The sequence below is a fragment of the Podarcis tiliguerta genome (genome assembly GCF_965153285.1).
Source record: "Podarcis tiliguerta genome assembly, chromosome: 8".
NCBI classification, from domain to species: domain Eukaryota; kingdom Metazoa; phylum Chordata; class Lepidosauria; order Squamata; family Lacertidae; genus Podarcis; species Podarcis tiliguerta.
In genome coordinates this window covers 1,963,773-1,984,432 of record NC_139541.1, presented here as the reverse complement: position 1 = coordinate 1,984,432, position 20,660 = coordinate 1,963,773, and the positions used below count along the sequence as shown (strand labels likewise).

Sequence of the window (20,660 nt, the reverse complement as noted above, 5' to 3'; positions counted from 1 at the left end):
TTGAGGAAATGCATGAAATCAGAGAGTTGGTTCAATTGTGTGATGGGTGATAGGAGAGAGGAAATTTTAAATATAAAAGGCTTCCATTGCTTAAATATCTAAAAAAATATTGATAGGGATGTTGACAAAGATATTTTCCATACGGTAAGATTAAGAGGATACCGTGATAACTTCATTGATTATTGACTAGATGTGTGTGTATCTATCTATAAATCTCTATCTATACAGACACAGTCTTGGTAGTGTGATGTGCGAACAGTGTTATTATTTAGTGTTTGGTCACAAGGAATATTTCTTTAAAAGGAAACACTAAGTTGAAGTGGGGAGACAGGTGAGCTCATTTCCCTTTGCTGATCTCAGTGGCCAAGGGCACAGCGAGATCCCTCGGCTTGATAAACTGTATCCTGTTACAGGACAGCGCTGGATCAGCCGAGCCAAGAAGAGTTCATTCACCTGCTGCAACCCCCTGATGGCCAGTCCTGCCCTCTCCCAGCTTCCATATGGAGATCCAGTAAAATAATGAATGAGCAATGAAGCTGAAAGCATAAGGAGACCAGCTAAGAGAACGGTCCAGCCTCCTGGGCCATTTCATGTTCTGATCTTGCCCTATTTGAAGAGCCAGATTAGATGCAACACAAGAGACAAATGAAACAGCTCCTTCTCCAGCCTCGTGCTCTCCAGATGTTTGGGACTAGAACTCCCATCAGCCATAGCCAGCACATGTTGATGCAGTTCCAACACATCTGGAGGGCACTGCGTTTGGGAAGGCTGTTGCAGGGCCTTAATTACATTTTAATGCAGCTACACACAAGGTTGGTGGGTCCAAATTTAATTGGAGCAGCAGAGAAGGGCCAGCTGAACCTTTTCCCTGGGGGATGTTATCTGATCAACCATCCCCTCCCCATCTCACCCGTCATTGTTCCATCCACGGGAAGAAATATATTGGGTCCATCTATCTTTTCAAATGTAACAAGAAAAACAGCTGGGATTGATTTTTAGTGGATAGAGAGCTTGCAGGAAAAGGGTTAAACGTGTGCCCCATTCACATTCAAAGGCCCACCTCATTTGCACTGAAGTTTCTTTTTTTAAGTAGGAGGACATTTCATACGGGGGCCCCATGTCATGTCTGGTATAGTCAACTTCTTGCCACTTCTGTGAAAGTGTGAAGCAAACTCATGGCTCTGACGCCATCTCCACCTACTGGATGGGTCCGTTGGGAGCGAGCTGGGTTTGGTGCCAGAGGCCTCTTGGTCGCTGCAGCAGAGCTCCTTTTGCACACTGATGAGCTGGTACAGTCCAAAAGGGCAAACTTCGCCATTTTGAGTCTGCAGGCTGTAACTCATCTGGAAGGGTGGGGATGTGATTGTTAAGAGCTGGAATTCATGTTTTGGATAGCCTGTGCTTTTCTTTAGGTGTGTACTGTTATTGGGAGGCAACCAAAATGGTCAAAGGCCTGGAAACAATGCCTTATGAGGAACGGCTAAGGGAGCTGGGCATGTTTAGCCTGGAGAAGAGGAGGTTAAGGGGTGATATGATAGCCATGTTCAAATATATAAAAGGATGTCACATAGAGGAGGGAGAAAGGTTGTTTTCTGCTGCTCCAGAGAAGCGGACACGGAGCAATGGATCCAAACTACAAGAAAGAAGATTCCACCTAAACATTAGGAAGAACTTCCTGACAGTAAGAGCTGTTCGACAGTGGAATTTGCTGCCAAGGAGTGTGGTGGAGTCTCCTTCTTTGGAGGTATTTAAGCAGAGGCTTGACAGCCATATGTCAGGAGTGCTCTGATGGTGTTTCCTGCTTGGCAGGGGGTTGGACTCGATGACCCTTGTGGTCTCTTCCAACTCTATGATTCTATGATTCTATGTCTCTGATGGAGCTGATTAAGAATTACATGTGACTAAGCTTCTGGTGAGAAAAAAGTTCTAAAATGGAAATAAAATGCATACTTTTGATTCAGGCTTAGTCATCCTTACTTCGTCCCATTAAAAATCAATGGGTTTAAGTGAGTCCTGTTATTTTCTATGAGTCTTCTCTAAGCAGGACTACACTAGTGGCCAAAATTGTGGAAACCTTTTGGAGAAAGTGTATTTCCGAGGTTTGATGGCTCACAAACACCACTTTTTTTTTGGAGCAATACCATAAAATTATACATCAATGGAAAGATAATTTAATGAAGAATGTAATGCAACAATGTTTGTTCAATTATCAAAAGTTATAGCCAGATAACCAGAAAAAGAACTGTTTAGAGAGCCAATCTTGTTTTGGCAATGATGGCTCACAACACTACTTTTTTGGAGTAATATCATAAAATTATGTATCAATGGAAAGATAATTTAATGAAGAATGTAGTGCAATAACTTTTATGAAGGATTATTTATTACAACATAAATAAGGAAGTTGCCAGTATGTTATGTGATTGCTATCAGGTTGGTTGGGGTTTTTTTTGTTCTTTCATTTAGTGAGCTTGTAAAACTTAATAAAATTAAAGAAATGGTGCAAAGAGTTGACTAGTCACCCAGAAGGTGATGTAGAATAGTACTATTAAGTGAAGAAGAAATTAGAAGAAAAAATGGTGGAAACTTAACCAAAGGTCAAAACAAAATAAAAAATCCCTTCCAGAAGCACCTTAGAGACCAACTAAGTTTGCTATTGGTATGAGCTTTCCTGTGAATGCACACTTCTTCAGATACTTTTCCCAGAGCCCCAAATCCAGGGACAGACGCCGTAAGCCGATTGAAGGAGCTTGACTGAGGAATTCCCAAGATCCAGCTGCTTTTAGGAGTGGGAGTAGCCCTCCCATACCCCTCTTTCAGCCACCACAGGGACCCCAGCATAATCCCAGAGTCACAGCCAGGGCCCCCTCTTACTTTGGTGGCTCCAAAATCTAGGCCAGGCCTTGAAGAGGAACTGTGAGACTGCTGACACCTCCCACACAGATACAGGTCACAAGTGGACTTGGTTCACACACGCCTTTGTAATACCAGAGGACGTTAGCAGGAAATGCTTGCTTAAGAGACGGTGGAAATGCTTGCTTAAGAGAACACCTCGTCTCCTCAACAATCAGCTCCCTACTCCAGAAGCTTCCTCAAGTCCTCGTTCTCGTCAGGAACCAAATCGCAGGCACGGCGCAGGCTCTTGTCCTGCAGGCGTCTCAGGTCAGCGTTGCGCTCCAGGAAGAGGAGGCAGAGGTCTCCGTGTCCATTCTCGGCTGCCTGCAGGGAGGGAGGGAGGGAGGGAGGGGTCCTCAGGCAAGCTGAGAGCAAAGGGTTGCCCCTTGTTTATTGCACTTATAGCCCCACCTTTTTTCCTCTAAGGAGCTCAAGGTGGAGCACATAGTTCCCCCGCCTGCAGAGTTAATCCCAACAGCCCCGTGAGGGAGGTCAGGCCGAGAGACAGACACTGACTCCAGGATAATCTGGTGAACACCAGGGCCAAGGGGGGATTTCAGCCCTGATCTCCCAGGTCCAACATGCTCTAACCTCTGTACTACTCTAGACCACCTTGGCCTCCCACGGAACAGCCAGACTCACGGGACGGTCCTCACGGGATTGAGGTGCCAATGGGAGCAAGGGAAGGACACCGCCTCCCCTCCCCGCCCCCCTCCAAAAATAAGGAAAACCCACAGCCCATTAGGAACTGGGGGTGCCGGCGCTTGGCCTTCCTCAGGGCTTGTCTGGAATCAGCCCTGGGACTGTGACCCTCCTTGCAGAAGGCTTGCCTGAACAGAGAGACGTGTGGGCGACTTTTGCATGGCCAGAAGGCAGCTGATTGGAGAATGGGAAGAGTCCCTTGCGTTGCTCCGCCCACTCTGGCCCCACCCATACCACCGAGGGACCCCACGGGCAAAGGTGTCTCGGTGCATCGCTACACATTTGCCTGCGAATGAATGAAACGGCCAAGGAACCACTCGGTGCCCCACACCTTGTGCAAGCAGGTCTTCCCGTCGTCATCGGTGGCTGCTGGATCAGCCCCGTAGGTCAGCAGGAGCTCAGCCACCTCTGTGTGCCCACAGTAAGAGGCTCGGTGGAGAGGGGTGGCCCCGCCATGGGTCTGAGCGTTGCAGGCAGCTCCGCTCTCCAGGAGGAATCGGCAGACGTCATAATGGCCGTTGCGGCTGGCGTAGTGCTGCAAGGCAGAAAACGAGGCATCTTGGGCTGGTCTGGGCCATTTCAGGCAAGCCACCTTCCCTTGCGCCTTGCAAGATGTAGGATGTGGGGCAGCTGAAGATGCAGCTGGATTGAAAGGGCCTTGGCAGCCACCTGCAATCATGGGGCTTGCAGCATGCCACGCACAAGTGCCTGCAGAGCCCCACTTCTGCCATCCCTGCCCCATACCTCCACGGCCTCCGTGCTGGGCAGGTGTGTGTGGCTTGGTTGAAACAGTCTGGTGGGTCAAATGGGGAGGCACTTGCTCAGCATGATGTCTGGGGCTTCGCAAACAGAAAACAGGGGAAGCTGCCTCAACCCCCTCAGGCCACTGGTCCACCTTGCTCAGTACTGTCTGTGCTGACTGGCAGCAGCTCTCCAGGATTCCAGATGGAGGTTTCTCCCAGTCCTAGCTGCAGATGCCAGGGAATGAGCCTGGGGCCTTCTGCATGCAAGGCAGGCGATCTGGCCCTGAGCGACGGCCCGCCCCCCTCAGCTGATCCTCAGCACTTGCAAATAGCTGTGCCTTTGCGTGAATGGCTCTGCAGGCAAAAGAGGTCACCTGACATCACTGTGATGTCACACCAGCATGAATGGAGCCCACATGACAGCAGGTGCATCTTCCTTCTCATAAAAGACAGAAGGTGCGGGCCCTATGCATTGTTGGGCCTGCATCTGGCAGGGGACACTAGTAGCCAACTCTCTTGTATGGTTGCATTCTCATGTATTTTTGAAATCTGACCCCCACAGTAACCTTGGACACTTACCAAAGCTGTGTATCCAAAGGGATCTGGCTCGCTGGGATTACTGCGGTTTAGGATCTGTTTTTTTACCTTCTCAAGGTCTCCATTCAGAGCAGCACACCAAATCCCTACACATAAATAAATTTCAATTTATCTTTATATTGGCACTAGCCTGCCATTGAGCAGCCCTGTGCCTCATCACCACTCTGCATTTACCTAACGTAATTTACCTGACTATGGGTACAACACAAAAAGCTAACACAACAAACTATTTCTCGACTCGTGTCTTTCCTCAAATCTTATTTTAAAACACCACATTTCCCCTCTGTGTCCTTCCCTGCTTGCTCCACTCAAAGCTTCGCCATTGTTTAGAACTACCAGTTTCCCCTCTCAATGTCTTACCATTGCTGTTTTACTTAAACCTCTGCCATTGTTTGAAACTATCACTATTTTCCTCTCAGTGCCCCTCTCTGTCTTCCAACCAGCAAGCAAGAGGCATTATCAGGGTTCAAAAATGCATTGCAGCCAAACAAGGGTGTGCAATGCAGGGCCAGTGAAGTGTAGCTTGGGGAGACGGGGGGTGGTTGGGAAAGGGGAGGGGCACAGGAAGTCTATTTTGTAGGCCAGACAGAGAGGCTCAGACAGCTGCATTTGGCTCCTAGGCCCTGGCTCTTCCCGCCCCTGCTTTGGACCATAACAACTTATCTTTTTTCTCTCCTCCAAACAGGATAAGGAGGCAAAGGAAGGGGGCAAAGAGAGTTTTAGTGAAAGCTCATCTCATCCCCTTCTCACCCCTCCAAAGACCCACAACAGACTCAATGCCCCATTGAGCCTCTGTACCTCTCTCAAAATCCATCTCCTCCAGGGTCTGGTGAACACTTGGCACGGCCACATGGTGGGAGCAACAGGAGCCATCCTTGGAGTGCCCAGGTGACAATGCCATTGTTAGCCCCTTTCAGGTTATTATTTTGGGAAGCAGCTGTAGTCCTGCTGAAGAGGAAGAGAAAGGATGTGACACAAAGCAGAAGAGAAGGCTCCTCTCTCTAGCACAATGCCCAGAAAGAACAATTCAGAGCCCAAGATAATAATGAATGCTGGAACAAGCACAGGCAAAGCTTGGGGAATTGACATTTTCTAACGTATAATGCCCAGCAGGTGACGGAGCACAACCTATGCTGGATCTGTCTGAACCATCTCTTTACTTAGCATCCAATTTCTACTGAAAGGAAGCAGGATGAAAGCAATTTTGTTCTGCATCTGCACTGTGCTTTTATTCTGGTCAATTGCCCATCTATCCAGGAATGACCAAGGTGAGGTTTAGAGCAGGGATGCCCCTCAGATGTTGTTGGACTCAAACTCCCATCACCAGCCACTGCTCATGCCAGCAACAGCAGGGTATTAAGGTACATCCCAGATGTGGTGAATTCACCATAGCCAAGAGCAAAATGCGCCCTGAAGCTTCTCACAGGGCGAAGCCTTCAGCCATTCTATTTCTCAGAGCAGGTTCAGGTTCATACTGGTATAAGACAACTTCCCAAAAACACTTCCCAGAGGGGTTACTGTGTTAGTCTGCCAGAGCAAAACCAGCAAAAAGCCTCATGGCACCTGAACATTTTTTGGCATCTCTGTCTTGAGAGACAATGGGGTGCACCTCCAGGGGTGACGTCAAATCCCTGCATTAGCAGCACTGAAGTGACCTCCCTGGGGTGCTAGCCTGGGCAGTGTCTGGAGGTCCTGGGCTGCCCAGACGACAAGACCAACCTTGCTGGTGTGGACCAAAGGAAAGCAGAGCAATATGTTTGGCACCAGCTTGGCTGCAGGAGTTGCCAGGAGGCGGCATAAAAGGCGCCATCGAGACTCCAGATTTCTGTAGGATTTACTCCTTAGCCTTTCCATCTCTCGAAGATGTCCCTTAACAGATACACCTTAAGAGATGTACAGTATAAGGAATGTGTGACTGAGATCAGCACAAATGCCACAAACTTAGTCTGTTTTCACAGTGAATTATAAGCACCTTTGAGCTTCTTTCACATGGTGTGTGCCAGAAACTGGGTTAGACAGACCAACAATCTGCTTTGATGTAAACTGTTTCGTATGTTCTGGGGTTGGGGCCTGGCCTAGCGGGAGAGTCTGACCACTGGCCATGCTGGCTGGGGTTCATGGGATGCTCAGCAGCATCTGGAGGGCCACAGGTTCCACATCCCTGAATGAACGGGATCCGACAGTGTGTGGTGGGAGAGAGGTTTCTTTCACTGAGCCTCTAGAGAGCTACTCTCAGTCAGAATTGAGCAGAAATGGGAAGCAGGTAGATCTAGGATCTACTTGTAGGCCTTTGGATGTTGGCAGAAGATAAGTTACAGAGAATCAGAAACACTGGGCTAACGGTAGCAACAAAAGGCCACCCTCCCAATCTAGATTCCCCTGTCCAGATGAAGAAGACTTAGGATGAAAGGAAGAGTAGCTTCTTATGTGACAGGACTGTCAATGGAAACAAATTCCAGGACCAAGGACATGCTCAGAGGTCCCTCATTCTATGTTGCCCCAACTGAATTATTCTGCATGCAGTTCCTGTTGGGGGTCCCCAACATCTTAGTTGAAAAAACAACACAGACCCAACCAGCCTTAAGTCTGCACACCCGTTATACTTGTCCATGCAATTAACTCATTTATACAAAATATAATATAGGTTAAAAATGGTAACTATTAAGAATTGCTATAGACCTTTTTTCTCTTTACACTTCTGGTTTTCTTTTTAAGAACTTCTTATGTGTTGCATTTAAATTTCAATAAACAATAATAATAATGTCTGTGCACCCACGAAGCAGACCAGCCTTTCCCAACCAGGTGTCCTCCAGATATTGGCACTATGCCTCTGACTGGAGGAAGATGCCAGAGCCCCGCCGGGCCAGACCCAAGTCCGGCACCCCGTCCCGGGGGCGGCCAGCCAGGACGCCCTCCAGCTCGGCGGCCTCCTTCCAGCCCCCCTGAGCCTCGAGGATGCTGGGGGCCAGGCGGGGGGGACCCGGCGGCCCCCAAGAGGCGGCTCCCCTCCAGCAGGCCTGGCGCGGGGCCGGGGAGCTGTGGCTGGGAGTTGCAGTTCAGTCCCCCCCCCCCCGGGTCCGGCGGGTCCTGCCGGGGGACCAGGGACCTCTCCCCCCCCCCGGTCACGTGGGCGCCGGCTGCTCCCAAGAAAAGGATCCTGCCGCCATCTTAGCTCTTACCTGCCACGGCCGCCCGTTCCGCCCAATCGGAGAGGAGCTGGGCGGGGAAAGGCAGCCAATGCGGGCGCACGAAGGGAAGAAGACCGGAAGCAGCCCGGGGGCGGGGCGAGGGTTTCCCTGCGCGCAGTAGCGGCGAGCGACCGCTAGAGGGAGCACCTGGGCAAAGAATGGAAATTACGCTGTGGATTAATGCAGTGCCTTTTTTCTGGGGAGACGCATCCTCCCAAACATTTTGAGAATCTTTGTACTTTTATCCATTTACTGTCTTTATTTTTCCCGATTTGAACTATAAAAAGGTGATTTTCTTGAGTCAAAATGAGAGTATCCCTAAACATTTTTTGGAAGAAAAAAAGAAAAAAGCGCTGGCTTAGTGTAAGCCAGGACGGAGCCCTCCTCCAGCCCTTCATTGGCATTGGTCTGCTCCCCGTGTGCTTTCCAGGTTGTTTGTGCATGTGCTTTTTGAGCATGTGCAGAGATTGTCTCCTCCGCTAAGCACCCAGAGACCCCATCCGAGCCTCGACACCTCCAAAGACTTTTAGTCACTGCAGGAAGACCAGCCAGTCCATTGAGAAACGACACCACTTCACTTGACACTTGCTCTTGCCTTGGTCTCTTGAGGTGGGCTGGCATATGAGGATACAGTGATACCTCGGTCTAAGAACAGCCCTGTTTATGAACAATTCAATTTACAAAACCAGAAGTAGTGTCCCGGTTTGCGAACTTTACCTCGGTCTAAGAACGGAATCCGAACGATGGAAGGGCACCGGCAGCAGGAGGCCTCATTAGGGAAAGCACTCCTCAGTTTAAGAATGGATTCGGTTTAAGAACGGACTTCAGGAACGGATTAAGTTCGTAAACCAAAGCACCACTGTACTCTCCCAGAGACAGCTGCTGTTTGCTCAAACCTGGCAATTCACTCTCCTGTCTTCTGCTCCTTTCTTTAAAATGCTTAAATGCTTCCTTCTGTGTTTCCATCACTCTCTGGGTCTCGACAGTGTACATAAATGTACATCCATGGAAACATTGAATGCCTGCATCATTCACCATGCACAGTGAAAGGCGTTTGTTAAGAACAGTCCGACTGGTCTTCTAGGGCAGCCTCTACCAACCTGGCGCCCTCCAGATGTTCTGGAGGACAAATCCCATCGGTCCAGCCAGCAAGGCTGTTGGCAAAGGCCACTTTGAGACACCTTAAACGAAATAACGTTCCCTTGGTTATTGACTCACAGGAGGCCAGCTCAGCAGAGAAAAGGGCACAACAGCAAACAGCAGATGTTGCAAAACCCTTCAGCTCTGCATTCTTGAAGAAGGCCTGGGTGGATACAAATGTCTCTCTCTTGTCCTCTGTAAAAACATTTGAAAGGAAGTTGCTGGCTGGCTGTGCCCCAATCAGTACCATGTAGCCTGGGGTTAACGGGGACATGCAATCCAAAAGTACTGGAGGGCAACAGGTTATGGGGAAAGGTGGCCTAGGCCAGTGCTTTGGAAAGTTCTTCGCTTCAGGGACACTTTTCCACATCTATTTGTCTGCCAAGGTTCTTCTTACCATGAGCCACGGACTGGCAGCACACGGAAGAGGATTATGAGTGAAGTTCCAGGGAGCAGGCTCTCCTTTCATGTGGGATGTCAGCTGGTTATATGGGCAGGTGTTATGTACTGCGTTGAATAGGATCCAAAATGCAGCAGTCTGATTGGTCCTAGAACAATAGGATCCAAAATGCAGCAGTCTGATTGGTCCTAGAACAATGCAGCAGTATGATTGGTCTGCAGGAGCCACCCAATCCAGCTCCAGATGGAAGTGAATCCACAACCTGATTGGCCTATAGGAGAATTCCAGAATTAGCCAATCACGTGCAGCCCATTGTGTAAATAATGTATATAAAGCAGATACTTTGGGGAAACTTCCATTCCTCCTCACCACTATGAGCTGAATAAAGAGCATGAAATCCACTCTTTCTGCAGGGCTGGCCCAATATGTTTGGCACCTGAGGTCAGGGCCGGCCCACCCACAGGGCAAGGTCAGGCAACCACCTCAGGCGGCTTCGCAAACGCAGCAGGTCCCAATGTAGATACTGCCCCCTTGTTCCTGATGTAGATCTCCACTCACCCCTTCTTCCCTGGCAGGGAGGCGAGCACCATTTTGTGGTCTGCCTCAGATGCCAAATACCTTGGGCTAGCCCTGCCTGAGGCAGCCACAAAATGGCACCACCATCCCACCAAAGAAGGAGAGGTGAGTGAAGATCTACATCAGTGAAGAAACTACCTCATTGTGGGAGTTTACTATAGATCCCCAAGCCAAACGGAGGACATAGATGATGCCTTCCTGGAACAGATGGCCAAGCATGCAAAAGGAAGGGAGATAGTAGTAATGGGGGACTTCAATTACCCGGATATTTGTTGGATGTCAAACTCAGCCAAGAGCATAAGGTCAAACAGATTCCTCACTGGCCTTGCAGACAACTTCATTGTCCAGAAAGTGGGAGAAGCAACAAGAGGAACAGCCATTTTAGATCTGGTCCTAACCAATGTTGATGACCTGGTTAATGGGGTAGAAGTGGAAGGATCATTAGGCGCGAGTGATCATGCTCTTCTGAAGTTTACTATACAGCGGAAAGGAGCAGCCAAGCATACTAGGACTCAATTTCTTGACTTTAAGAAAGCCGACTTCATAAAACTTAGGGAAGTGCTGGGTGAGATCCCATGGACAGTAATACTAAAAGGAAAGGGAGTTCATGATGGCTGGGAGTTTGTTAAGAGGGAGATAGTAAAAGCACAACTTCAGGCAATACCAATGAGACGGAAACACGGAAGGTACCTAAAGAAGCCAGGGTGGGTATCTAAAGAACTTTTAACTGAGTTAAGATTAAAAAAGGATGTGTAAAAAAATGGAAAAGGGGGGAAACCACCAAAGAGGAATTCAAACAAATTGCCAGCACGTGTAGACACAATGTCAGAAAAGCTATAGCACAGAATGAACTCAAGCTTGCTAGAGAGGTTAAAAGCAACAAAAAAGGCTTTTATGGGTATGTTTGTAGCAAAAGGAAGAACAAAGAAACAGTGAGGTCACTCAGAGGAGAAGATGGTGAAATGCAAACAGGGGACACAGAAAGGGCTGAACTCCTCAATGCCTTCTTTACCTCAGTCTTCTCCGATAAAGAATCATAGAATCATAGAATCATAGAGTTGGAAGAGACCACAAGGGCCATCGAGTCCAACCCCCTGCCAAGCAGGAAACACCATCAGAGCACTCCTGACATATGGTTGTCAAGCCTCTGCTTAAAGACCTCCAAAGAAGGAGACTCCACCACACTCCTTGGCAGCAAATTCCACTGTCGAACAGCTCTTACTGTCAGGAAGTTCTTCCTAAGGTTTAGGTGGAATCTTCTTTCTTGTAGTTTGGATCCATTGCTCCGTGTCCGCTTCTCTGGAGCAGCAGAAAACAACCTTTCTCCCTCCTCCATGTGACATCCCTTCATATATTTGAACATGGCTATCATATCACCCCTTAACCTCCTCTTCTCCAGGCTAAACATGCCCAGCTCCCTTAGACGTTCCTCATAAGGCATCGTTTCCAGGCCTTTGACCATTTTGGTTGCCCTCCTCTGGACACGTTCCAGTTTGTCAGTGTCCTTCTTGAACTGTGGTGCCCAGAACTGGACACAGTACTCCAGGTGAGGTCTGACCAGAGCAGAATACAGTGGCACTATTACTTCCCTTGATCTAGATGCTATACTCCTATTGATGCAGCCCAGAATTGCATTGGCTTTTTTAGCTGCCGCGTCACACTGTTGGCTCATGTCAAGTTTGTGGTCAACCAAGACTCCTAGATCCTTTTCACATGTACTGCTCTCAAGCCAGGTGTCACCCATCTTGTATGTATGCCTCTCATTTTTTTTGCCCAAGTGCAATACTTTACATTTCTGCCTGTTAAAGTTCATCTTGTTTGTTTTGGCCCAGTTCTCTAATCTGTCAAGGTCGTTTTGAAGTGTGATCCTGTCCTCTGGGGTGTTAGCCACCCCTCCCAGTTTGGTATCATCTGCAAATTTGATCAGGATGCCCTTGAGTCCATCCTCCAAGTCGTTGATAAAGATGTTGAATAAGACCGAGCCCAAGACAGAACCCTGTGGCACCCCACTAGTCACTCTTCTCCAGGATGAAGAGGAACCATTGATGAGCACCCTTTGGGTCTGGTCAGTCAGCCGGTTACAAATCCACTGAGTGGTAGCATAGTCAAGACCGCATTTTACCAGCTTCTTTACAAGAATATCATGGGGCACCTTGTCAAATGCCTTGCTGAAATCAAGGTAGGCTACATCCACTGCGTTCCCTTCATCTACCAGGCTTGTAATTCTGTCATAAAACGAGATCAGGTTAGTCTGACATGACTTATTTTTCAGAAATCCATGCTGACTATTGGTGATCACAGCATTCCTTTCTAGGTGCTCACAGACTGTTTGCTTAATGATCTGCTCCAGAATCTTCCCTGGTATTGATGTCAGACTGACTGGGCGGTAATTATTTGGGTCCTCTCTTTTCCCCTTTTTGAAAATAGGGACAACATTTGCCCTCCTCCAGTCTGCCGGGACTTCGCCTGTTCTCCAGGAATTCTCAAAGATGATTGCCAGTGGTTCTGAGATCACATCTGCCAGTTCTTTTAATACTCTTGGATGCAGTTCATCTGGCCCTGGAGACTTGAATACATCTAAACTAGCCAAGTATTCTTGTACTATCTCCTTAGTTATTCTGGGCTGTGTTTCCTCTGCTGAATCATTTCCTCCAAATTCTTCAGGTCGGGCATTGTTTTCTGGGGTAGAAGTGGAAGGATCATTAGGCGCGAGTGATCATGCTCTTCTGAAGTTTACTATACAGCGGAAAGGAGCAGCCAAGCATACTAGGACTCAATTTCTTGACTTTAAGAAAGACGACTTCATAAAACTTAGGGAAGTGCTGGGTGAGATCCCATGGACAGGAATACTAAAAGGAAAGGGAGTTCATGATGGCTGGGAGTTTGTTAAGAGGGAGATAGTAAAAGCACAACTTCAGGCAATACCAATGAGACGGAAACATGGAAGGTGCCTAAAGAAGCCAGGGTGGCTATCTAAAGAACTTCTAACTGAGTTAAGATTAAAAAAGGATGTGTACAAAAAATGGAAAAGGGGGGAAACCACCAAAGAGGAATTCAAACAAATAGCCAGCACATGTAGACACAAAGTCAGAAAAGCTAAGGCACAGAATGAACTCAGGCTTGCTAGAGAGGTTAAAAGCAACAAAAAAGGCTTTTATGGGTATGTTCGTAGCAAAAGGAAGAACAAAGAAACAGTGGGGTCACTCAGAGGAGAAGATGGTGAAATGCAAACAGGGGACACAGAAAGGGCTGAACTCCTCAATGCCTTCTTTGCCTCAGTCTTCTCCGATAAAGAAAACAATGCCCGACCTGAAGAATTTGGAGGAAATGATTCAGCAGAGGAAACACAGCCCAGAATAACTAAGGAGATAGTACAAGAATACTTGGCTAGTTTAGATGTATTCAAGTCTCCAGGGCCAGATGAACTGCATCCAAGAGTATTAAAAGAACTGGCAGATGTGATCTCAGAACCACTGGCAATCATCTTTGAGAATTCCTGGAGAACAGGCGAAGTCCCGGTAGACTGGAGGAGGGCAAATGTTGTCCCTATTTTCAAAAAGGGGAAAAGAGAGGACCCAAATAATTACCTCCCAGTCAGTCGGACATCAATACCAGGGAAGATTCTGGAGCAGATCATTAAGCGAACAGTCTGTGAGCACCTAGAAAGGAATGCTGTGATCACCAATAGTCAGCATGGATTTCTGAAAAATAAGTCATGTCAGACTAACCTGATCTCGTTTTTTGACAGAATTACAAGCCTGGTAGATGAAGGGAACGCAGTGGATGTAGCCTACCTTGATTTCAGCAAGGCATTCGACAAGGTGCCCCATGATATTCTTGTAAAGAAGCTGGTAAAATGCGGTCTTGACTATGCTATCACTCAGTGGATTTGTAACTGGCTGACTGACCGGACCCAAAGGGTGCTCATCAATGGTTCCTCTTCATCCTGGAGAAGAGTGACTAGTGGGGTGCCACAGGGTTCTGTCTTGAGCCCGGTCTTATTCAACATCTTTATCAACGACTTGGAGGATGGACTCAAGGGCATCCTGAACAAATTTGCAGATGACACAAAACTGGGAGGGGTGGCTAACACCCCAGAGGACAGGATCACACTTCAAAACGACCTTGACAGATTAGAGAACTGGGCCAAAACAAACAAGATGAATTTTAAGAGGGAGAAATGTAAAGTATTGCACTTGGGCAAAAAAAATGAGAGGCACAAATACAAGATGGGTGACACCTGGCTTGAGAGCAGTACATGTGAAAAGGATCTAGGAGTCTTGGTTGACCACAAACTTGACATGAGCCAACAGTGTGACGCGGCAGCTAAAAAAGCCAATGCAATTCTGGGCTGCATCAATAGGAGTATAGCATCTAGAGCAAGGGAAGTTATACTGCCACTGTATTCTGCTCTGGTCAGACCTCACCTGGAGTACTGTGTCCAGTTCTGGGCACCACAGTTCAAGAAGGACACTGACAAACTGGAACGTGTCCAGAGGAGGGCAACCAAAATGGTCAAAGGCCTGGAAACGATGCCTTATGAGGAACGGCTAAGGGAGCTGGGCATGTTTAGCCTGGAGAAGAGGAGGTTAAGGGGTGATATGATAGCCATGTTCAAATATATAAAAGGATGTCACATAGAGGAGGGAGAAAGGTTGTTTTCTGCTGCTCCAGAGAAGCGGACACGGAGCAATGGATCCAAACTACAAGAAAGAAGATTCCACCTAAACATTAGGAAGAACTTCCTGGCAGTAAGAGCTGTTCGACAGTGGAATTTGCTGCCAAGGAGTGTGGTGGAGTCTCCTTCTTTGGAGGTCTTTAAGCAGAGGCTTGACAACCATATGTCAGGAGTGCTCTGATGGTGTTTCCTGCTTGGCAGGGGGTTGGACTCGATGGCCCTTGTGGTCTCTTCCAACTCTATGATTGTATGATTCTATGATTCTAAGGAGTGAAGATCTACTTTGGGAAGAGGGTCGGGGAATCAAATCCACCTTGTTGTTGTTTTAGTCATTTAGTCGTGTCCAACTCTTCGTGACTCCCTGGACCAGAACACGTCAGGCACTCCTGTCTTCCACTGCCTCCCGCAGTTTGGTCAAACTCATGCTGGTCTCTTCGAGGACGCTGTCCCACGATCTCATCCTCTGTCGTCCCTTTCTCCCTTCTCAGGGTCTTTTCCAGTGAGTCTTCTCTTCTCATGAGGTGGCCAAAGTATTGCAGCCTCAGCTTCAGGATCTGTCCTTCCAGTGAGCACTCAGGGCTGATTTCCTTCAGACTGGAGAGGTTTGATCTTCTTGCAGTCCATGGGACTCTCAAGAGTCTCCTCCAACACCAGAATTCAAAAGCATCAATTCTTTGGTGATCAGCCTTCTTTATGGTCCAGCTCTCACTTCCATACATCACTACTGGATTTAAATGGGAATCAACGGCCAGCATGCAGGTTCGGGGAAGGGCCCCACTCTGAATTTCACCAGGCGAGAGCAGAGCCAAGGAGACCCCAGAGGGAAGCCGCTGCCATTTTGTCCCTACAGGTGGGAGGAGGTCAGCAGCGCCTCCTATTCGCTGAGCGGCTGCTGAGCGGAGGGGGCAGATGCAGCCTCCAAGGAGCAGCCGTCTCTGTCACCATGGCAGCAGCAGTGGGCGATGCAGTCCTTGGGGGCTGGATCTGCTGCCCCTGTGGATCCTGCTGCCCAAGGCGGTCGCCTCACCTTGCCTCATGGGTGGGTCAGCGCTGCATATGGGGCTAAGGAATAGCCCCCTGCAGACTGAGAGTGTAAACGGGAGCCATCGTTTCTGCTGGCTTTGCAATTAGAATTGTACCCATGCAGTAGACTAGAAGACGGCTAGCACCCAGCCACCAGCTTCTGAGCTCAGCCTTATTTCGGCAGTAGACCCACCCTTGACCTCAAAGTAGCAGGCGGTGCTGACCAGACGCAGCCTGAAGACCTCTAATTTCAGAGAGTTTGTTTAATTAAAGCTCTAGCGTCTGGCAGTGGAGAGACGCAGGGTGCGCTTCTGCTGCGATCTGGCTCCCTCTCTGCTAGCAGGTCATGCTCCTCCCCCAGAAAGCCAGAAACCTCTGATTGCAGCTTAGGGCAGGGGTGATCCGAGGGTCAGGAGACCGGCTGCCTCTAGCACTGCTCAGAGTGCAACAGGAGGCTTATTCCTCCTCCCACGAGGAGGGCAGGTGAGGTAGGTGGCTGGGCCCTGTGCCACCTGGCAGCCATCCAGATGCTGATCAAAGCAGGAGGCTACAGGTGCCAGGACAGCTCGTTGTTGTTGGTCCCCTCCCCCCCCCAGCATGCCTTGCCCCTGGCACCCAGCCATGGTACCCACACACAGCCAGATTACTGTGCAAAGCATTGAGGGTATTTGGCTTGCAGCTAGAACTTGTATACAAACAACAGAGGGGATGTGTGGGGTGGCTTCTCGATTGCGGTGTTTATGGTGGCCGCCCCACATCTGGGGAAACCTTTTCCTCTAGAGATCTGTCTGAGTCTAAGCCCAAAAATACTTTCTGAAAAGCCTTCCTCTTTGGGCCGTCATCCAAACAGCCAGGATTAAGGTGTGAGGTGGTGACTTTAATTTAAACTCTTATTAAGTGCGCTGGCTTGTGCCTTTAGGAACAGGTGAGATAAAAATGGAACTAGCTCAGTCACTAAATAAATGAGGGGAAAGCCAGTATCAGAGACTCGGAAGGCCAGAAAATTCCAGCTTCATCCAGATTTCTCCAATAATGGTGCTCCACAGCTTTGGACCAGGAACAGAGTCAAGCCCTTAGTCCCTCTAGCTCAATATTGTTCACACTGACTAGCAGAGCCTCTCTGGTTTCAGAGGGGACACAATCAGGGGGTGCCATGTGGGGCTGAACCTGATGCTCATCCATTTGCCTCTTTTGCTTGGGCTCTGTGTGCTTGTGACTCACAGCTCTGCTGCCACCGTTTCTCTTGTTGGCCCCTAGATAAACCTCCCTGCAAGTGAATCTCTAGATCCCTTACCGTAGCCTATTAAACATTTGAAGGGTCTTATCCTCTCTTCCCTTAATCTTCTTTCCTCTAAGCTGAATTTACCCAATTCCTTCAAATGCTCCTCAGATGTTTTCTTAATTTTAAATCCTCTCTCAACTCTGATGCTCTCCTCAGAACTCACCCCAATTTCTCCATGCCATGGAGTCTTTGACTTTCTGGTGCCACATAACACTCTGAAATTTCATTTGCCCAAATTCTTTCTGCTTCTGCTTCTTTTAATCCACCCACTTGCCTAATTTTATGGCCACTGAGGTTGTGAGCTTCTAAAAGAAGGTTTCCCCACCCACTCAAGTCTCTGTATTTTAGCATTTGATCAATCATCTTCTGATTATAATAATACTGCAGCATCTGAGCACAAAGTGAGATGATGAAGAGGTGTATTGCAGTCAATTGCTCCTCTTGACTAAATTGCAAAAGACACAAAACATATATTGTTTGGGGAAGCATAATGAATGCATTGTCCAAAGACTGAAAAAACAACCACTTCGCGTGCATGGTAGCCAGCTTTGGATTTCAAAACTACTGGAATCAGCTTCCAGGAAGAAAGTGAGCATTCCCAGTGAGGACAGTCTCTGGTGTGTTAAGGCTGGAGCCTGGAAGTATCAGGAACAGAAACATGGAGAAACTGTGAGACTCCAGATTGCTAGCCTGAAACTCCCATTTCCCCTGGAAATGAGTGTCTAACTACATCTGGAGGGACACGGATTCCCTGTTGCCAACCAAGAAGGATAAAGGAGGAATCAGAAGCTGATAGGCGTGGAGCCCAAAGGAATCTAAATGCCACTCTTCCAACCTAAATCAGCCTTTGCTGTAACTTTGTAGAGTTTGGACCACAACCCCCATCATTCCCAGCCAGCAGGGCTGGGCTTCCATCAACCCCAGCACCATACAGCTGTGCTGGCCGGGGCTTATAGGAGTTGTATTCCAAAACATCTGGAGGGCACCAAGTTGGGGAAGGCTGTTTTTGAAAATCAAACTGCGTGGCCCATTATTCTTCCACCCACTGCAACTGTTCTCAAGTTCTTAAAAGCCTATTAAACATCCTGTTCTAAACCCACAATTTAGTGAATTAATCAATCCATCATATTGATAAATTGACCAAGGCTTTCAGACCTAATTATAAAGCTCTTTTTTAATTCTAGCTTCTTTCCTTCAAAGTGTTTGCTGGCTTTGGGCCATCTGCAGATTGGATAACTACACGCTCCACTTCTTTGCTCAATCCGTGATTTAAAAAATTTGAACAGCACTTGAGCCAAGATAAAATCCCGAGGAGTATAATTTCATCAACTGAGGGCTTGTCTGCACCAGAGCAAAATATGGATTTGCAACTGCCTGTCTCCCCAGTAATACAGGGGTGTCCACATGGCATTCTCCTCATTCCTATGTTGTCCTTTATCCATTTAAATGTGGGTTTTTCCTGATCTTGGTCATTTTGGACTTCCCACATTTAAAGGGGATAAGGTCCAGGACAACACTGGACTGGGGAAGACATAATGTGGACATCCCTATAGTAATGGGGGACAGGCAGCTGCAAAACCACATTTTGTTCCAGTGTGGGCAAGCCCTAAAGTTTCCACAGAGGTTTACTTCAGGCGCTATCCCCCCCCCCTTCCTCCCGCCCCGCCTGATGGAACTGAGAGCTGCAGATGGAACAGGAGAGAAAAGATACTGAACTGCAGCAGCATCTTCCTAGCTTGGACTTCATCTTGCGTGAAAAGTGGTTGCTGCTTGTAGTTATTTAATTGCAGTGTTTCATCAGCTGGTGTCTTGAGCAGCAACCTCTGGAAACGAAGGGCTAAAAACCGGCGCTGCTCTCCCAAATTATCTAGTCCCTTTTAACTTCATATTTCAGCAGCTGGTTGACTAAAATCCCTTATTTTGGCTGCTGATCCCTTATTTTCAAATCTGTAAGTTGACAGCTATGACGTCACCACCGTGGCGACCAGGCTCAGACCTCCAACGCGAGGCCTCCACCAAGGCCTTCCGTGGCTGGGCCACACTTCCGGAAGCACGTCCACAGCCACAGTGGGCCCCAACAGAGGCCCCACAGCAGAGGCCGAGGCCCCAGTCGGGTCTCCGCAGCAGCAGCACTAGAGAGGCAAGGCTGCGGTGGGCGGTGGCAGTGGGCAGAGGCTGAGCAGAGCACACGCGACATCATGACGCCACGTTGAGTGTGATCGCTGGGCACCCACAACCTGGTGCCCAAGTCACCTGGTGTCAAGCGAAATGTACTTTGTTCACGCTCAGTGATAATATTGTTATATCAGTTCTGTTTTGAGAAGGTTGTCAGTCATAACTGCTGCCTCTCCAACCACTGCACAGCACTGGCATAGTTCCCCTGCCCCTCTGCCCACTTTGGAGTCCTTCACCCCTACATTTCTGGGGCCGCACCTGGAATTCTGGCACTTAAATCCTAGGCCTAAAAGCAGCCTTTTGCCAACCTGGGTGCCCTTCAGATATTTTGAACACCCATCAGTCCCCTCCAGATGTTTTCTCCAAGAGGCTCAAGCTGGTGCACACGGTTCCCCCTCCCCTCCTCATTGACCCTGTGATGTTAGGCAGACTCCGGGCAGCTGGGAGGGGCGGCAGACCTGGCCTCCTTTAACTCCCAGGCTGTCTCCAGTTGCATCAGGCAGTGACCTTTGTGGAGGAGGATGGTGGGGGCTGCAGAGGAGGAGGAGGAGGCGGGAGAACACTTTCCATTTCACCTCAAGCGGCAAAACATCCTGGGATGGCCTGCTTCCCACAAACATCAGGGAAATCAAGCCCGGTGTCAGGGTGGGGAGAGTTTGTTTCCTTCAAGCTCACATTTCTCTTGCTTGTATAGAAGATGGTAGCATGGAACTCCTGTCAAGATTGCTTAGTGACGGCTTAATGGGATAGAAAAACTTGAAGGGTGCTCTGCAGCGGCAACGAAGAGGCCCCTTTGCGTCCCACGCGCACACCATGGTGTGCCCAGGCGCCCAGCGACACCAATTGTGCAGAGCCTGGAAAGGACCAGCAGCAGGCGGTCTTTGACGACACAACGCAAAAGGAGACGCGCTGGAGTCTGCAGGCCCCTTGCGGAGCGGGAAAAGGCCAGCCTCCTGGCGCAGTATCTCTGGTGCCGAAACCCTTGGCAGCCCCTCCAGGGCAACTTCTTAGAAGTTGTCTGTTGTGTGCAAAGAGAGAAAGGGAGGGAGAGAAGCTCAGGCGGTCCAGGCCAAGCCAACATTTTCTCATTATTGCAACATCTTTTCTAGGGCCACATTCCCACCAAACGTTTAAAGCACTACGATACCACTTTAAACAGTCCAGTTATTAAAGAGAGGGAGAGAAAGTTAATCATTTTATAAACCTTTACCACCCCCACCACACACAATTCCCACCCCCACCCACGCAGAGAGGGAGCTTTTCA

General features: G+C 48.6%; 1 protein-coding gene across 2 annotated transcripts in view; it reads right to left on the bottom strand.

Moving 5' to 3' along the window:
- Window positions 1–2,155: 2,155 nt before the first annotated feature.
- The window catches only part of ANKRD39 (ankyrin repeat domain 39), a 320,177-nt gene continuing 301,672 nt past the window's right edge, over window positions 2,156–20,660 (bottom strand). Inside the window, exons 1-4 of one of the 2 annotated variants that reach the window (XM_083456656.1) lie at window positions 5,733–7,760; window positions 4,917–5,020; window positions 3,926–4,129; window positions 2,156–3,216 (exon numbers count right to left, since the gene is read on the bottom strand). In XM_083456656.1, the coding sequence (XP_083312782.1) occupies window positions 3,073–3,216; window positions 3,926–4,129; window positions 4,917–5,020; window positions 5,733–5,835 (555 nt within the window). In that variant the 5' untranslated portion in view covers window positions 5,836–7,760 and the 3' untranslated portion in view covers window positions 2,156–3,072. Of the gene's footprint in view, window positions 3,217–3,925; window positions 4,415–4,916; window positions 5,021–5,732; window positions 7,761–20,660 lie in introns of those variants that run through there. The other variant, XM_083456657.1, reaches the window with a different exon arrangement.